The sequence below is a fragment of the Canis lupus genome, chromosome 8 (assembly GCF_011100685.1).
Source record: "Canis lupus familiaris isolate Mischka breed German Shepherd chromosome 8, alternate assembly UU_Cfam_GSD_1.0, whole genome shotgun sequence".
NCBI lineage: Eukaryota > Metazoa > Chordata > Mammalia > Carnivora > Canidae > Canis > Canis lupus.
This window is the reverse complement of record NC_049229.1, coordinates 70349726-70368437: the sequence shown is the minus strand read 5'-3', so window position 1 is coordinate 70368437 and position 18712 is coordinate 70349726. Positions and strand designations below refer to the sequence as shown.

At 52.0% G+C, this 18712-nt stretch overlaps 1 protein-coding gene across 8 annotated transcripts in view; it reads right to left on the bottom strand.

The window, feature by feature from the left end:
- Window positions 1-18712, bottom strand: part of PPP2R5C (protein phosphatase 2 regulatory subunit B'gamma) — a 123637-nt gene that overhangs the window by 9115 nt on the left and 95810 nt on the right. For 7 of the 8 annotated variants that reach the window (XM_038545745.1, XM_038545748.1, XM_038545747.1 and 4 more), the window contains 7 exons: window positions 18422-18481; window positions 16162-16270; window positions 14766-14819; window positions 9523-9693; window positions 8467-8594; window positions 6090-6191; window positions 4568-4640 (listed from right to left, as the gene is read on the bottom strand). In XM_038545745.1, the coding sequence (XP_038401673.1) occupies window positions 4568-4640; window positions 6090-6191; window positions 8467-8594; window positions 9523-9693; window positions 14766-14819; window positions 16162-16270; window positions 18422-18481 (697 nt within the window). Of the gene's footprint in view, window positions 1-4567; window positions 4641-4715; window positions 4837-6089; window positions 6192-8466; window positions 8595-9522; window positions 9694-14765; window positions 14820-16161; window positions 16271-18421; window positions 18482-18712 lie in introns of those variants that run through there. The other variant, XM_038545751.1, reaches the window with a different exon arrangement.

Sequence of the window (18712 nt, the reverse complement as noted above, 5' to 3'; positions counted from 1 at the left end):
CAGGCGAGGACTCTGACATAGGCTCCAGCATCCCTTCCAAGGCCTCTCTGGTCCCTGGGGCAGCACCCCACCTGGCAACCTGGCACCTGAGTCCATGTGCTCATCTGGACCACTCACAGCCCATCCCCCCCGGGCTGTGCACAGCTGCCGACCTCACTCCTTCACACCACGCTCTAACTAGCTGGAACCCTGTTAGCAATCCCACTGCTTCGTCTATACCTTGGGTGTCTTGGCCCTCTAGCCAAACTCTGAGACCTGGCTGTGCGCTCTGGGGGCAGCCCTGGGACCCATTCTCTCAGGGCTCCGTGAGCCACGGGCAGGTTTCTGGCTGCTGGCCTCTCCATTTCTGAGTGGGACATGGGGGAAGGTCACTCCAGAGGAGGCCATTGTGGTGGTTACAGTGAGCTAAGTGTGCCCTTTGTGAGGGCGGACAGGGAAGGAAGGCACATGGGTGGGGGAGATGCGAGTGGGGTGCCACCGCAAGCACGTCATACATGGCAGCAAACCTGAGGTAAATACCGTCACTGGGCTGATAGGAGGGGACTGGGGGAGCTGGGGCTCACTCACCCACCTGACCTGCCCACCCCCTTTCTGCCCACATAGCACCCCTACTTCCTCCCCTTGGCTCCTCTGATGGGACCATGGGCTCCAGGGTTGGGTGACCTCTTGGTTGCTGAGCCAGTTTTTTGGTTTTATCCTCCTGGGCCTCTCTGTGGCATGAAGGGCACAACGGATGGACCACCACTACCGCAGGGGCGTTCCTCTGCTGCTTCCCTGCCTCCCTGCCCGTGCCCGGTGGCTCCCTGTCCCCCTGTCCCCCACTCCCTGCTCCCCAGAGCTCTCGCTAACCCATGCACTCGGCCTGCAGGGGGCAGCTGCGCCTTCACGGCTCTGGCCTAGCCTCTGTTCTGGGCCCCCAGGACATCATCCTTGTTATGGCCACTGGCTCACTGGAGCCTTGGCTCGGCTGGCCTCCTCCTTTCCATGCCACCGGGCACCAGTCTGCCATCCCGATCAACCCCGCTGCTGCCCACACGTCTACAGGAGCCCCTGGGTGCACTGGCCCCTTCCAGTATACCAGACGTGTCGCTGCCAGAAAGAACTATCTGAAATGCAAGTCTGACTAGGCCACTTCACTCTTTACGACGCTACCACCTGCGCCCATTCAAGGGGATAAAATCCACATTTGTTACCTCTCCGGCTGCGTCCCAAATAATCCAGACCACATCCAGCCCCTCCTGCACAGCTAACAATCCGCCTGTGCTGAACAACTCAGCTTCCTCACTCTGCTCTCTCTGCCTCGAATTCACACTGGGTAGGTCCCCCTGGTTGACACTTCCTCTCCAAGGGGCTCAGCCTCTTGCTGGGGACACCTCGACTGTGGCTGTCCCACAGTGTGTCTTTCTGCGTCCCCGATAGGCAGGAAGACCTCCTGCCTTCCTCTCTAGCATGATCTCATCTGTGTTATAATCTGACCACCTGAAATGAATTCTCTTTGCCTCCATCTGGCTCCCCTCTCGGATCCTAAGCTCCTCGAAGCTGTGTCCTGCTCTCATCTTTGGATCTCGGGAGAGTTCCATGATTCAGGACACCCAGCTGGCGCCCATCTGCCAAGTGAGGCGGCGGCCTGCTTGGCACCGCGCCTCCAGGGGCTCAGAGAAACACAAGTGACCGCACGACTCCTCAGGTGGCGCCCTGTGTGGACTCGGCCAACGGCCGGTGCTCAGGGCAGCGCGGGGCTCTGAGTCCTCGCTGGGGCTCCGGGCAAGGAGAAGGACGGACAAGAACGCTACACGACGGTCACAGCAAAGCGAGTGCCCGCAGCAGGCCCTGGCAGGGGAGGGTTCTTACTGGGAATAGAGACCTCTGTCGGGGCTGGAGTCCACAGCAGGGTAAAGGAACACAACGTCCCCCCAGAGAAGCCCACCTCTCAGAGGAAAGCAGCCAGCCGCGTCCTGCGCCCCGGGCCTCCCCGCACACTGGGCCCGAGGCCGCAGCAGGACGGGAGCCCCGAGCCAGCGCGGTACCCGAGGTGCACAGGAGTGCCTGCCTCGCTTCGCTCACACAATTCTCACCCAAGTCCGGGAGGAGCAAGCAGTAAACTGTTCCTTGGCCTCTCTGGAGGAGGAGGAAACCACACTTACGTTAGAGATCCTCAATATTTCATGATTTAAATTAAATCACGCGTGACGTTAAGCAACTCCAACGGAGCTGCCACAGTTGCTACAACAAACATGACCCAAGATTCTGGAGGCGCCGCAGAGTCCCCAAGCCCAGAGGGACGGACGGGGCCCATCCGAGTCTGAGCAGGTGAGCCTCGCGGAGACTTCCAGATACAGGTCAGGGAGCAGGCGGTGGATTCTGGGGGATCCACGCTACAGAAGAGGCTCTGAACTCACTCTCAAGAAGGCAGGTCTGAGATGGAGAGCCATGCTCCAAAACCCCGACGGGGGCCGGGGACAGGAATTTCGAAGATTCCCTCTCTTTCAAGTGAAAAGCAAGTCCCGAGTCCTTGCTTCTCAGCTCTGAGACCTGAGCCCATGAAGTATTTTCCTTTTGGACACACGCACGGGGGGGGGGGGGGGGGGGGTGTCAGGGCATGCGGGCGGGACTCACGGGGGTTGACTCACACACACACACATGGTTCCACCGGGGAGATGGGGAGCACAGCGCGGGGAGCCCCGGAGAGCCGGGGGGCTTGCGGAGTCGCCCGCCTGGCCCGCTGCAGAGGGGGCCCCGGGGGGGACGAGAACTCAGGGGAAGCTCGGCCAGAGGGAAATGAGAACAGTGTCTATTTCAGAAGGGACACTTGTTACAGCACAGCAGTGAAACCAGGCCACGCTTGTTACACAACCAACCAGCTCTTCTTCATTTGTAACATGAAAGCCTCGTGCGGTTTTTCATGAGATCATGATTTCTACGTCCTAGAATAGAATGCGTAAAACCGGACTCTCTGATTTGTGCACATTTTATGTTTCTCGGGGTGTTGATTCTGGGTGCGTGTGGGGCAAGGTCTCCAATGGCCCTAACTGGGACCCCGTCTGACTGCCCTTGGCACGGGCTGTCACCCAGAGGCCCCTCTGCCTCCACCTGCCTCAGATTTATGCTTCTGCTGTGTCTTAAATGCCAGTATTTCAACCTCACATTCCGTTTTTTTTTTTTTTTTTTGAAGATTTTATTTATTTATTCATGAGAGACACAGGCAGAAGGAGAAGCAGGCCCTGTGGAGGGAGCCCAATGTGGGACTCGATCCCGGGACCCCAGGATCACGCCTTGGGCCGCAGGCAGACGCTCACCCGCTGAGCCACCCAGGCGTCCCTCACATTCCGGTCCCTACAGCAGATACCCGGGGCTGTCTAGCTCCACGAGGTGCTCACGGGTTCACCGTAACCTTACGACAGCACTTCCGTGGAAGAGCACAGAACAGATGTCGTAAGGGGGGTGGCTGCTGAGTTCTTCCACGCGGGGACGAGGACCTCACTTAGGAACGTCATGCGATTTCCCTAGGGTTTAAGTCTCTTGAATGTGGTTTTTTTTCGAGCAGAACACAATCAATATGTCACACAGATTAAACATATACCTTCAAGCTTTGTGCTCATGTGTCCCTTTTTCCGAAACGTCACATTTAAAAACCTGCACGATGACCTCAGAGACTGAACAACTTATGCACACCTCTCACCAGAGAACACAGACTGCTTGTCATCTAGATCCACCTTAGCGAACCTTTTAGGATTTTTACGGGGAGCTGAGTGGTTCTCATAAAGTACCATCTTTTCTTTTCTGGGAGGCTGAGGACAGCCCGGGGACCGTTCCTCTGGCGCAGCGTGCGCCCCTGATTTTCAGACAGGCCTCGAGCCAGGAGCGCCTGCAAGGACAGCGCTCCGGTCCATGTGGACCTAACACCAAGGACCACACAACTCAGAACCCCCGGACGCTTGTCACACGGGGAGCTGGCCCCAGAGTCGGCGCCACGCAGGACGCCGTCACCTGCCGGCAGTTCCAGAGGACACACCGTGTGCCAGGGCGCCCTGGAGCCTCCTCGCTACGACAGGAGAAAGCGTTAGTGGCAAACACAGCACAAGTCAGGCAATTTTTGACAATTAGAGGCTCAGCCTATAGGAACCCGATTTTAGGAGAGACGATACCCACCCCACGCTTCATCTATTTCAAATCTAACTCCCTTTCTTTTTGAATCATTTTGATATCGAAAAGGAAGGGACGTATCTACGCTGAGCGACAGCATCTACGACATTCGTGGGGAGAAAACAAACTGAAATCTTGGCCCAAAATAGAGGTTGTATCCTGGTTTTATTTTTACCACAGTGTCTTGATAAGATTTCCAGCTCATTGAAAAAGCAGAGGCAAAAAAAAGGTCAATTCTGTGGTAAAAACTTTGTGGGACAAAAATAAGTTACTTGTACAGAAGTCGAGAAGTACTTTTATTGCAGACATTTCCACATACAAGGCTAGAGACCGCCCCCCTCCCCTCCTGTGATGAAGCCACACTCCTAGCTCATAGAAACACTCAGTTATACCCTAGACATTTTCATGTTACTCTTTTTAGTACCTGGGGGTTTGCTTTGGCTAGATTTTCTATTTTAACCCACGCTTCTTCTCGTTCTTTCATTTTTAGCTTCTCTCTGAAAAATAGTAAAACGTCATTGGTATTAGAGAGACGGATCAAATGCAAGAGAAGGCGAGAGGCAAAACGGACATGGCCAGCAACACAATCACCTACTTTTTCCTCTGTCCCTTTCTGGTCTCACTCCACATACTTCACCGTGGTGATCACAGGGTAACGTAACACGGAAAACGAAATGCGAAAGACAAGCCAGACTTAGGGGAAGAAATTTAACAAATAAATAGGCTACAATTTTAACATGTTGAAGACTGCAGGTTCTCAGGAACGCTTATGGGAGGACATGTCAGGTCTCCATCCCTCCTGCTTTAGCTGCTTCTTCAGAGGACCTACATAATTTTGAAGATAAGCTTAGGAAGCCATGAAAAGTGAGACCCTTCCATGGCATATAGGAACCAGGGTGAATGGCCAAAGTCCTAACGTGGACGGCTTTAAAAAGAAACCTTCAGACCCGATTCTCGTTGCATCATATGGCCAGTGAGTCACATGACCTTGAGCAAATCGCTTAACTTGGACCCAACTTATTTATTCATTTGTTTATTTTAAAATCTGGAGGATACGCTGCATGATCTTTAAGATCTTTTGCAGAAAGCTAAGATACTCGCCGTGTGAAAAGCCGACGGCATGTGTGAACACGGTGCTCAGCTCTGCGGGAGCCCGGGAGGCCCCGTGTGCACCTGTCCCCGGGCCCCTTCCCTGCCTTGCCGCCCACCACCTTGCACGCAGCGGGTCTTCCTCACGTGCGTTTCCCTGTCTTTCCCTTCCACGCTACCCGTGAGGGCAGGGAGTTTTGTTGTATTCACTGCTGTGCCGCCAGAACCTACAACGGCCTGGGGTCCAGGTCAACACATAGGTACCGTCTTGAAGCATGGACACGAGAGCTGGTTATGTGTCTCCCATAATTTGAATTATACTCGTTCAAAGTTTATCTCCCCTACCCTGCTTCAAGCGACAGGCAAAGAATAAAATCTGCCCAGACTCGACTCTGAAGTCCTCGGAGCCTGACAGCAGGCCTGGTCTCGCGAAGGACACAGGCTACGTTCCAGAGGAGGCCCGCGTTCAGTGGGCGCGATGAAGCTATGCTGAGATGAAGATGCTTGCTCCTTCGCGTACACCTCATGGAACAGAATTCCGACTCCTGCCTTATACACCTGAAAAGTTACTGGACCTCCAGCCTTTCAGCGTTCCCTGAGAAAAGCAAACATTCTGAAAGTGAACGTCTTGCCTGCACACACGTTTTGCAGAAGTGATTAAACTGGTCACATAATGGAGAGAACAGCGATGTTCTCCGAGAAGAGGTTAACAAATGGTTTCGTTTGCTTTCCAAGTATGCAAGAACCGATTTTACTTTAACGCAGAACGTTTTAGGACAAACCAAAGCAAGAGGTTTATTCAGAACTGAGGGAGACAAAAATCCTTGAAAGAGCAGCTTCTGAAAGGGGCAACTTACTTCAGTTTCTCTGCTTTAAACTGCTGGGTGCAGTCGTCGAATAGTTTCTGGTTCATCTCCATGAAGAGCTTCAGCGCGTTGTAGATCAAGCCATGTATCGTCCTGTAAGCAGAGCTTCATGTTCATGCTCCGAACACTCCGTCTTTCCATCCACTTCCCTGCCCTCCTCAGACACAACCCGCTGCTCCCCAACTCTCCAGCGACTGCAACGGCCCTCCGCCCCGCGCCTCCTGGGCTTTCCAACGAGAGCCCGTCATGCTGGATGCACCTGCGTGCACGCAGCCTGCAGAGCGCTCCTGACCAGCTCCTCGCTGAGCACCCCAGCACCCCCCGCCCCAGGCCCCTAGCTCTCTGTCCCGGCTGACAGCAGCCAAAAGCCATCTTCCATGGAAACGGAATAAAAAAACGTCAAAACTTGAAGAAATGTAATGCAGACAAACCACGATGTGTAGGGAACGATAGTGGAAGCATTTTATTTCCTTATAAATGTCAGTTTCCTTTTCATCTTACTAATTAAGGGCAGGAGAATTTTTAATATTGCCGAAACAGAGCTTTGGAAGGCAGAAAATAACACTGCCACGGCATGGCTTAATGGAACTCAGCTTCCCCGCTCTGACATCCGTGAGAGGGAGGAGGCCCAGCTGCTCTGCGAGCTAATGGAGCCTGGAGATGACGCCAGTCCCACTGGCCATCTGATGACAGCCACACGGGGACCCCCGGTGGGACGGGGACAACTGCCCCGCGGCCTCGTGAGTAGCCACAGGAAATCTCATCTGTCTCCCCGTAACTGCTCTCACCGCTGCCAGGACTACTTCTGCTTTTGCCGTCGCAGGATTCATAGCGACTTCTTAACTCAGTTTATAATAAAACCCAACTCGTATATGGAAACATTTAAAGTGACACGTCTCTCTTTGCAGTGGGCAGGGGTCTGCGGCCCGTCAGTAGTCACCGCTGACCCTCGCGTCATATCCTAAATGACACACGGGGACGGTGGCTGAGCTCCGAGGCTTTTGTTACCACCTGCTGAGCGCAATAAAAAATGAATGTTGCCAAGAAGAGGCTGCTGAAAGTCGATACACAGACGAGGTCTGCTGGGCCGTGCAAGCAGGCTCTGCGGCCCCTCCAGCTGCGCGCTGATGGCGAACGCTCGCCGGATGCCTGGTGGGTGCCAGGGACTTTCTGTATATCAACCTGACCTGCATTAACCTTCACAACAGGGTGAAGGGCGCTGCGAAGTGCTCATGTATATTAACGTTATTTTCTTGATGAGCCAGCACAAAACACCAAGGTGGGTGCCAGCGTTTTCTCTATTTCTCAGATGAGGCCACTGGCTGAGTGAGATGAGGCCAGAACGTGAGCCAGGCCAGCGGAAGGGTGTGCAGGGGGCCCTGTGAGCCAGGCAGCCGCCAGCCAGCCGGCGAGTGTGGCCCGGCTGCCACCGCCCTGAGCCTGGCTTTCCTCGCCTGTAAACAAGGGGGCAGGATGGGTATCGGGGCTCTGCTCTCCCTGCTTTCGATTCTGATATAATGATTACAACACAGAAAGGAAAGAAATGAAAGGAGGAGGGGAGAGCAAAGCGCTGGTACCCATATTCATGTAAAGGACACGAAAACCAGTCGGTATCCCCCAGTGACAGGGAGTCTGCCCTGACCGTGCCTTGGAAGGTGTCAGAAGACCACGGCTTAGTGTCCTCTCCTCATCCTTGTTAAGTGACAGGACAGAGGACGCGGTCAGGCTGTGTGCCAGCACCTGCTCACCCCTTGCCGTCCAGGCAGCGAGGACAGGAGGGCAGCTCGTGCTCTCAGAGGGGCTCAACAGGGTGTATGGTGGAGGCCTGGGCGCCTCCGAGAACAGGGTGGCCACCGTGCTCTGAGGGCTCTACAGTGACCTTAGCTGGAGGAGATCTAAGACGAGGCCCCGGGACGCCTGGGTGGCTCAATGGTTGAGTGTCTGCCTTCTGTCCAGGGCGTGATCCTGGAGTCTCAGGATCGAGTCCTCCATCGGGGTCCCTGCATGGAGCCTGCTTCTCCCTCTGCCTATGTCTCTGCCTCTCTCTCTGTCTCTCAAGAATAATAAGGTCTTTTTAAAAAATAAATAAATAAAGATGAAGCCTGGAAGATGCCACTGCCAATGCAGCCGGGAACGGTGGGTGCCAACAGATGTGCCTCCGTATTGGCTTGAAACGGGGGTGAGGAGGCAATAAAAGGCCACAGATACAACCCACACTTCTCCTTAATTCTAAGCCCGCAATAAAAGCAACATTTTCTTTTCTAACTGCTATTTCGGACTTGGATTTCAATCCGAATTGGTTGGAAGTTTCAGCGAGATACGTGAAATGTTAAAATGCCCCAGTGGGCGACAGCCAGCTGTTTCTTACTTGTTCCAGTGGGTCTTGGAGTTGCGGTACAAGGATGGAAACATGATGGGTAGGATCTTTGCTGCGTTGTCGCTGATTAGACTCATGATATACTCATTGTTCCAGTAATACAGTGCTCGCTCTGCCACCTGGAAGACAGACGGCACAACTGATGTGGCCGTGACGACAAACATTCATTCAGCAGGACCCTGCCCACAACTCTGCGGGTACGTGGTGAATTATACTGGATTAGCGACTCATTTCCACAACCTCAGCACACTCTAGACTGTAACCCTGAGGAGCCCCCGACAGGGAGGCAGAGGGTTTCTTGTACATCAAGAATACAATCATTCATTTCTCTATTCGTTTAATAAACATTTATGCTGGGCCCTGGGTCACACGTGGGCCACACACCCGCCAGATGTGCTCATCCCTCTGCCTCCCACCCACCTACTCCCATCACAGGTCTGGGACGGGTCTGGTGCTGAGGTGTCAGCAGTGATTGAGGTGATGCAGAACTCCTGCCCTTGTGGAGCTTACGTTCTGGCAGGGGAGACAGTGATGGGAGAATTCATACTCCCGAAGTGACAGGCCGTGTGGCCAAGGGCCGTAAGGAAGGGGGCCAGGAGGAGGGCTGGAGGGACGGGAGCGGGGCTGACACTGGGACCCCCGCTGGCCGGGCTGCCTTGCCCACTGTGAGCTCACGATACATGCCAGCAGGTCCACGGGAGGCAGACGGACGGCACAGAGGTCCTGGAGACGACCTCTGAACAAGGCCAGAAGGCCTGAATGAGGAGCCGAGGACAGGAGAGCGGTGTGTGACCAAGGCCCCCTCAAACAGGAACGTGCGTGTGTCAGAAATAAAGTGCTTATGGACGGGGAGTTTCGGGGCTGAACAGTTCATCTACAAGCATCCACCTCTCAGGTGTGGAAAGCGAGGTTCTACGTGTTTGGGGTGCGCCAAACGTAAAGACAAAGGCACTTGTACGGAGGAGCCATTTCTAACAACTTTTAGCGAAAACTACATGTTTGGTGATGGGGTCACCCTGGAGGCTGCTCCCTCCTTGCCCTCCGTACCTGGAAGTGTGGGCTGGACACACATTTGGCCAACTGCCGGAAGAGCGGCTCCATGATCTTCACAAATTCTGATGGTTCGATTACGTCTAAGATCTCTTCTAGTTCATTTAAGAACATGACTTCTTTTGGACTATGGGTCTTTGGCCAGTATTTGAGAAGTGCCATCACCACCTGCCAAAGAAACACACAGCGTGACGTCTGTGATGCCCGACATCTGTGTTTCGTTGAGGTGTCCCCCCGCAGGTGACCCCCCCACTCCAAGCAAAGCAACAAATTAAGGTGGTGCTTTCTTCCTTGTAGACGGAACAGCTGCATGGTAAATCAGCACGTGGGCTTTTGGGAACTAGAGAAACAGCTCATTTTATATACTTAAGAACCACAACTTTAATGTATGTGACCCACTCTCTCTGATGAACCACCACTGACTGCAGTCAGCCCCTTTAGAAAACAGAAAGATAAAAAACAAGCAGTTAGAAGGGTTAGAGAGAAAAAGAACAATGGAGAAACACGGGGCTTAGGACGTCGTATATTTGTTTCTGTGCAGAAGTCGCCAGCTCTGGGGCTGCTGGTCACACATATGCACAATCCGCTTCTGTCTCAAACTGATCATTCATTCATATTTGGCTCTACACAACCACACGTGGTGTTTTTGATTGTGTTAAATTGTGCTAGAATATATCAGAAGAGGGAGACATGACATAAGCCAATGTTGTCAGCTCACGCATGCAGGGCTGCAGAGGGACCCGGGGTCGGGCCTCACTGCTCTTGGCGCGCGTGACCTGTGACCCTGCGCTGCGAGGACCCTGCATCTGAGGAGGGCTGGCCCGCCGGGAGCACGGCAGTGTGGCCTCAGCTGGGACCCTGCCAGAGCGCACCTGCGTGGCCCGCCCCCGTGAGCCGTGTTCAGCTGGTCGACGGCGGCTTCCTCATTCGCGGGGATTGGACGTTATGTTTCTTGCCCACATCAGACAGGTAGAAGAGCTTCTGCGGGGCAACCTTTCTTTATCTCACTCCTAGAGTTTCCAAATTTCCTACCACAACCGTATCAGTAAAGAGCGTCCACCCGGAGTATCAGATTCGACTTGGTAAGGATTAGTAACGTTTCTAGAGTTTAGCTACCTAAAGGACGCTTGCCCACGTATGATTGCAGCCCACCAGGGCCATTCTGGGACTACTGTCCCAGCCCTAGCTAGCATCAGGACTGCCACGAAAATCACCCCAAGTGCCAGTTCTCCCGGGCTGGCAAGTGGTCTCCACTGGCCCATCCTCTGCAGCTCTGCAGACAGCACCTCACCGCTCAGTGGGCCAACTGCTCCATCGTTATTGTGGCTAAAAACACGGCCGGCCTTTGAACAACATCCATTCAGAACAAGTCTACTTAATGCTCTTGACCTTCAGGCTCCTGGATAACCTTTTATGATACTACACTTTATAAAATTCCAACATTTATAAAAAAGACAAGCCTCCTAGTTTCGGAGTCTGACATAAAAATTTACAACATGATGGTCTTTCTTTTTTTTTTCTTTTTTTTTTTTTCATGGTGGTCTTTAAAGGGAATTTCTTAAAAAAAAGAGCATTTAATGATTTTTGTCCTACTTTTTGCTCAAAACCACTGAACAGACATTTAATGAGCACCTACTATTCCCCGGTATGGGGACCACTGTTAAGAATACAGCAGATGCCAGTCTTGTCACAAATCCACTCTTCCTTGTCAAATGGTATTTTAGTAGGAAAAATAGATCAACATGTGAGATACAAAAACTACAACTGGTTTAGCTATTTAACGTCTCTGAAAAAGGTTTTATTTCTGGAATTGGAGCCACACGCTGGACCTACTTTTCACACTATTTGGAGCGACTTATGGTCGATGCCACGGTTTCAGAGTGCAGCAGCGTTTTGTAAAAGAAGGGTCTGTCTAGGGGATCCCTGGTGGCTCAGCGGTTGAGCGCCTGCCTTTGGCCCAGGGCGTGATCCTGGAGTCCTGGGATCAGGTCCCACATTAGGCTCCCTGCATGGAGCCTGCTTATCCCTCTGCCTGTGTCTCTGCCTCTCTTTCTCGCTCTCTGTCTCTCATGAATAAATAGATTAAAAAAAAAAAAAGAAAAAAAAAAAAAGAAGGGTCTGTTTGGTAACGTAATCTAGGCAAAAGAGGCAGCCTGCTGCTGGGCACATCACACACCGGGCTGTCCTTTGGAGACTCAATGGGCTGCCACTCTCTGGCCAGGGCTGGGGAGGGCGGGTGGGCCCGAGCATGTGTGCCAGTGGCTCTGTCCCCTCCCTGTCACCCCAGGGAAGAAGAGGGTTCCCACCAGGCCCTGTAGTAAAAGCCGATTATCCTAAAGCAACAGGCAGACGACAAGAGAACATGACTTTACTTCCGTCCTCAGTCCGATGGGCTCCTATTCTTCATATGATAATGTACACGTTCAATGTGCCCAGAAAGCTGCTGAGCTTTCTAAAGTGCAGTTTACAAATAAAAATATTAATTGCAGACCTTAAACGGGAAGGATGCAGGTCTTTTAAATGGACCGTACTTTAAACATTCCTGACCTTGGCCATACTGGCTTCTGGAGAGCCTTGGGTCCAGGACCCTGAGAGCCACGCATGTGCCACGTCCTCCTTAGCGCTGCCAAGGGGACACTCACCTTCACAGGACTTTACCCCATTCGCCTAATCGTCGACAAGCTTTCAATGCTGAAGGGAGACAGACCAGCCTCTGTATTTTTGTGATACGGGGATTTCAAAGGAAGGAGTTCACCGAGGCGGGGGTCCGAACATTTTTAATGTGCAGAAAACAAAACCTGCTGGTCAAGAGAGCACCCGCCTGTTGTCTGGGCTGCAGGAGATTCAGGAAGCGAATCTGGGTGGAGATCTTGGGAGGCTGGGTGTGCGGGGGCCTGAAGCTTCTCTGCCTATGCCACCTCAGAGGTTCCCATCGAGGATGGAAGGACCCGGTGGAAGCCAGCAGCCGCCTTGCTCCTCCCATCGGATTAGTGTGGCCAAGGGCTCCCGCTGCTGCAAACCTCTGTGGGCCTTCACGTTACTCCCAGGTGAAAGATGGCACAGAGGTGAGCTGGGACAGGATTGGGACTCGTGCTGTGACGGACCCAGCTGGGGACCAGGGCACTACTGTGGGGGCCTGGCCTGGGGTAAACGCAGCCCCACGTCTGGTGGGGTCTGGAGCCTGGGGAGTGTGAGAAATACACACTGAGGACAGTCATGAAGAAAAGTGCATGCGTTTTCTCTCCTTCCATGTTTTCCTTTCCCTTTTAGTTTTGAGGTAGGCAAAGGCAGGGTGTGTGCAAATCTGTTCCCACACTATCGTCTCTGGTAACGCTTCTCACCCGTTAGTGTGGAGCCACGGGACCATTGAGGCCACCTCAGGTGTCCTTCCCCACCTAGATGCGTCTCCAGTTTAGTCAGGGGGATAAAGAGAACCCTACCTACCGGGAGTAAACACTCCATGTTTGATACTCAAGACTGGTAAGTTTGGTGCCTTTCCTGGGGGGTGAAGCTTCCAGAATCTCAGACAGAGCTGAAGCAGAGGTGTGTGGGGACCCCGGGGAGGGGAGTGGGGCAGGTGCTGGGGGATGCGGCGGTTCCTGGGTGGGTGACTTGGGGTGTCCATGCACGGAGCTCAGCAGAGATCAGATACAGAGCATTAAGGATTCCTCACGCATTTCCACTGTAAGACTCATAACCTCACGGGACCGCTGTGGAAGGCGGCCAGGGGGACAGAGAGATGCTGGAATGACATCTGCCTTTTTTATTCCAACAGTAACTTAAAAAATAACGGCTCAAACACCGAAAGTGACTCAGGACTTCTTACTTTGTTACTCAACAGTAAAAAACAGCCTAGCTGATTAAAAAAAAAAAAAAGGGCAGTGGATCTGAAGATGTTTGTCCACAGACACACAGGTGGCCAACAGGCCATGAAGAGATGAAGAGATGCCCAACATCTTCAGCCATGAGGGAAATGCAAATCAAAAAGCCCCTAAGAGATGCCTGTGCACACTCACTGGAGGCTAGAACAGACCAAGGGACAATACCAGGTGTTGGCGAGGATGTGGAGAACGCGGGGTCCCTGTGCAGCTGCTGTGGAGGACAGAGGGGCAGCTCCTCATGAAGCCAAACACAGGATCACCAGCGGATCCAGCAGTTCCAAGAGCAGGGATTGGCGTAGACACCTGCATGCCCACATTCACAGCTGCATTATTTGCACTATTCACAGGGGGTGGAAGCAGCCTGAGCGTTCACTGACGGGAGCCTGCGAACCACACACCAGGGAGTCTATCCAGCCACATCCAGGGATGGAGCTCTGACACGGGCGTGGCCTGTCTGAACTCTGAGGACATCCTGCACGTTTCCACCCATGCCCGGTGCCCCAAGGAGGCAAACTCAGCAGAGACAGAGCAGGTGAGCGTTCCTGGGGTGGGCAGAGGGGAAGTGGGAGTCGGGGTCTGTGGGTGCAGACCTACTGTCTGGGGTGACAAAGCTCTGGGAATAGTGGTGCCAGCTGCGGAGCACTGGGGTGTAGTTAATGCCACTCGCCTGTACATTGAAAATGACAAATTTTATGTGACATGTACTTAAGCACAATTAAAATAACGTCATATACCAAAAAGCCACTGAGTTGTCCATTTTAAATGGGTAAATTGTGGGGTATGTGAATTATAATTGAATAAAGCTATTTGAAAAAAAAAAAAAAGTATATTCAAATGTTTAACCTGGCCCCCGGCACGCTCCACCTGGTTCATCTAGGCCACAACAGCTTTTTACTTCTAATAAACGTGATACGCCAAGAAATCTGGAAATCTACACGCTCGACGGCAGCAACCTGGCACTGGCGACGCGGTGATCACAAAGCAGCTAGCCTTGAGCCTGGAGGGAAGGTCGCAGGTCACCTCAATTGGCAGGACCCAAGAAAGCTGCGTGTCCTTAAACCAAGAAGGGAAAGTGCTCAAGGGCACGCCATCCGGCGGCCGCGGCCACTCCGAGTCTGACGGCGTAACGTCATCCCCGCAGTAGAGGAACGTGTAACTCAAGTGACCACACTCTGAAAAACACCTAACACATGAGGGAAACCGGCGTGTTTATCAGTTGTGTGACTTAAGGTGAAAAAGTGGTTTCAACCACTACTGGGCAGCAGAGCTGTGGTGACACTGCCGTTTGGGGACGCCCACGCGCCACATCCTGCCGCGTGCTGGCAGCAGGGCCAGGCCCCGGCTGGGGCGCGTACTCACCGGTTCAGTGAGGGTGCTGTCCTTTTCTAGAAACTGCACTACACAGTACGCCAGCTGCAAAGTACACGGAGAGGAGGTATTAGCATTTCGCTTTAACACGGCAGCGCTGCTCTGCCTCCTGGTGCCCTGTGCTGCCCCCGCGCCCTCCGCCTCCGCTGGGGCTCTCAGGGGGACTCTCAGGGACCAGGTCCAACAGCTAAAAATATCAGCAAAGGGTCCTCTGGGCTTAACATCGACAGGTCAGCCCGGGTTTGAAGGGGATTTCTCTCACGATTATTTTAGAGACTACAATGAACGAGGAATCTGACAGCTGGGGAAAAACCAAATTAAAATCTGGTTCCACCTTAAACCACTGAACAGCTGAGGTAACGATCTGGCTAGGTGTAAAGCTACGATCACCAGGTTAACAGCAAAAGGAGGTGAAAAAAAAAAAAAAAACCCACCTCAAAGTAAAATACGTCCCAGGAAGCCAACGTCCTTATTATCACATAAAGAATTCACTTCCTGTGACTCGTGCTGTGCCCGCTGGCTGTCGGGCCTGCACCTGCTCAGACTCCCAGCGATCACGCAGGGGACTGGACCGCAGCTGGGGGCCACCCTGTCCCCGACACTCAGCACCCGTCCTTGCAGGGCTCACAAGTGCAAGAGTGAAGGGGAGGCCACGTCTCCCGAGTCCGTGCAGCCGCCTGACCAGGTAGTAATCACTCACTGGCCAAATTTTCAGGGTAACTGTCATTAGATTTCCACAACTGCAGAAAGCCCACAGTTTACTTAAAAAAATAAAATAAATAAAAATAAAAACACCTTTTTCTTAGACCATGTCATTGGTCACAGACATAGAGGCTTTTTCTTAAAGGAGCCAGATTTTATGTTTTTTAAAAAATTATTTAAATTCAATTTGCCAACATATAGTCTAACACCCAGTGCTCATCCCATCAAGTGCCCTCCTAGTGCTTGTCACCCAGTCACCCCATCCAATATCCCCGCCTCCTGCAACGGGGTCTTTGTTTCCCAGAGTCAGAAGTCTCTCACGGTTTGTCTTCCTCTCTGATTTTTCCCCACTCAGTTTCCTAAAGGAGTCAGATTTTAAATCCCACGACAGAAAGCTTCCTCTGAGATCTCTTGACGCGGGGCATCAAGTGAGTCACCCTCTTCTCTGCGTTTAGAACTAATTCTGAAATTCTCCATTCCTGAGAGTTTTCTGATCTTCTTAAAAGGGAATTTCTTTACCCCTGTATCCTTTCAATTAGCACCAGAACCTACATCAGCAACGGGACACGACAAAGACAGTGCTCCCAGGTAACAGGCTGGAATTCTGTGTCTTAGACCAATGCTCACACGGAGATGCCATGCTAGCGCACGTCCCCACATATGTGTCCTGCGGAGCACCCCTTACCTGTGGATGGTAGACACTCAGAGATTTCACTTTGTGCAAAGGTAGCAACACCTTCAGTAAGAAAATCTTGTGCTCTTCTTTTAGTGGTAAGGCAAATCCATTAATTATACTGTGAAAACAGAATTTATTCAAAATTTGAATATTTACAACTTCCAGATTAAAAAAAAAAATCTTGCCTTTTTTATCCAGCATAAAAAAATCAGTAAGCAAAATGTACGTTGCACAAAAGAGGAGCATATTAGCGGAAATTAAAAAGAAAATTAAAAACCTTCCAAGAAGCATTGTCATTTCTTTCTTTGTTAAGTGTAAGATAATTCTAAAACTCTGGGTTTGCAGGGCATTACCCAGAAGAGCATGACCCCGGGGGCAAAGCCTCCTTCAGACAGGCGGAGGAGGCCGGGAGGCTCAGGTGGGGTGCCCGCTCTGCTCCACGGCTGTCCACACCCGGCACCTTCCCTTGACCTTTGCCTATTTTTAGGAATTCACGCTTCCCTGGAGAGATTCGGGCTTGTTATTCTAATGCTGGTGGGATAGAGTCCAAGTGTCCAAGTGGGAGCTGGGTGAGAATCAGCCAGGAAGCTGCTCCCTTCTACATAGAAAGAGGGTCTTATTCCTGGACTCCAAACTGAAGCTTTATCTCTAATGTCAAGTAGTTTATCTACTGGTTTATCAGTTGGGCGAGTGGGCTTTCTATTTATTTGATTTTATTATTAGGCAAGCACAGACACGTGTTAGAGCTACAGAGCAGTTAAGGCAATTTCTAGATGGACCCGCACCATCCAGGGGCCTTGGGCACAGGAGCGCTGCAGGCAGGGGTTGTCTGAGGTGGGCACCAGGGCTGGCCTGCTCATTCACATCGGGGGAGACCGTCAAGGTCAAACACCTCTTCTGGAAGGATAAAATTATCGATCCTAGCAGCAGGGAGCACAGAGTTGCCTGTGTGACATGCCAGGCTGCACGGACGCTTCACACGGTCGCACACCCTCCTCGACTCTTAGGAGGTGAGTGGATCCCTCCCCCTCTTACTAGGAAAACAGCAGCCAAGAGTAGTTAAGGAAGGTCATACACCTAGGAAGGGCCCTTGACCGCTCACCACGCTCTACTGAGCGGGAGAAACCCGCTGAGTGTGCCAAAACTGGTCAACGTAGAATTCTCCACGAGGACAAATGGTTTTTTCAAATTATATCTAAAATAGCAAGGAGAGTTTTCTCACCACTGGAGCACGGATTGACCAGATGACAACAATGTTGCCTGAGAGAGACTTGTGTTCCCAAAGCTTTGGGGATGTACAGAGGTGCCCTCTCTGCAGGTCCCTCAGAACCTTTTAGCTGCTAATGCAGCTCAATCCCCAAGTAAGGTGCTGGGAGAGAGCCTTCCAAGCTTTTTAGCTGTGGAACCCCGGGAATAGAGGGCTGGAAGTCTGATATAAAATCCATGGGTCGGGCAGTCCCAATGGCTGCCTTCAGCCTGGGGTATGGTCCTGGAGACCCGGGATCGAGTCCCACGTCAGGCTCCCTGATGGAGCCTGCTTCTACCTCTGCCTGTGTCTCTGCCTCTCTCTCTGTGTCTGTCATGAATAAATAAATAAAATCTTAAAAAACAAAAACAAAAACAAAAACCATGGGCCACTGATTTAAAAAAAATGATAGCAAGCAAAGATTTCACTTGGATGAAGATGGCGAAATTTTTGAAATGTCTATTATTGTTAAGTACAGATATGAAAAGTTTATAAAATCCAAGCAACATGAAATATTAGCATTTACTCAATACTCCCAATGTAGGATAAATGATCCACTCTTGGGATCCCTGGGTGGCGCAGCGGTTTGGCGCCTGCCTTTGGCCCAGGGCGTGATCCTGGAGACCCGGGATCGAATCCCACATTAGGCTCCCGGTGCATGGAGCCTGCTTCTCCCTCTGCCTGTGTCTCTGCCTCCCTCTCTCTCTGTGTGACTATCATAAATAAATAAAAAATTAAAAAAAAAAATGATCCACTCTTCTAGGTGTCAACATAAACCTTCTCAAGGTAACGGTCTTGGATGAGGTGTGTGAAACAGAATCTGCGCGTGGAGCCAGGCACACAGGAGGGTTTCCTATCCATGGCTTTTGACCCTAGACCTCACCAACCCCTTCCATCAAGTGAGATCTTAGTTCCTTTGGAAATGGTTTCAATTTTCCTCGCTCTGGGGAGGGCTGACGGACTCAGTGAACTGGAGCATCCTGGAATCAACTCCCCTCGCTGCCAGCAACAGAGACGACTCACCTCCCCAAGATTTCCAGTAATTCTGCTATGCCGTTGTGATGCTCTGTTTCATAAATAAACCTAGAAGAAACAATTTGCCATTTAGAATTAGACACTGAAAGAAGAGCTGGAGAGACTTAAATCCTCTAAGGAAACCGTGTGCTTGGGTGGGGGGAGCCACAGGTACCCCTACCTGGTCATCCTCAGTAATAGGAGTCCTCACAGTTGGGGGGTGTGAAGACCCGGAGGCCAGAGTGCACGGGACTGCTCAAATTCCCCCCCCCCCAACATTTTGGAAGGTTTCAACCAGAG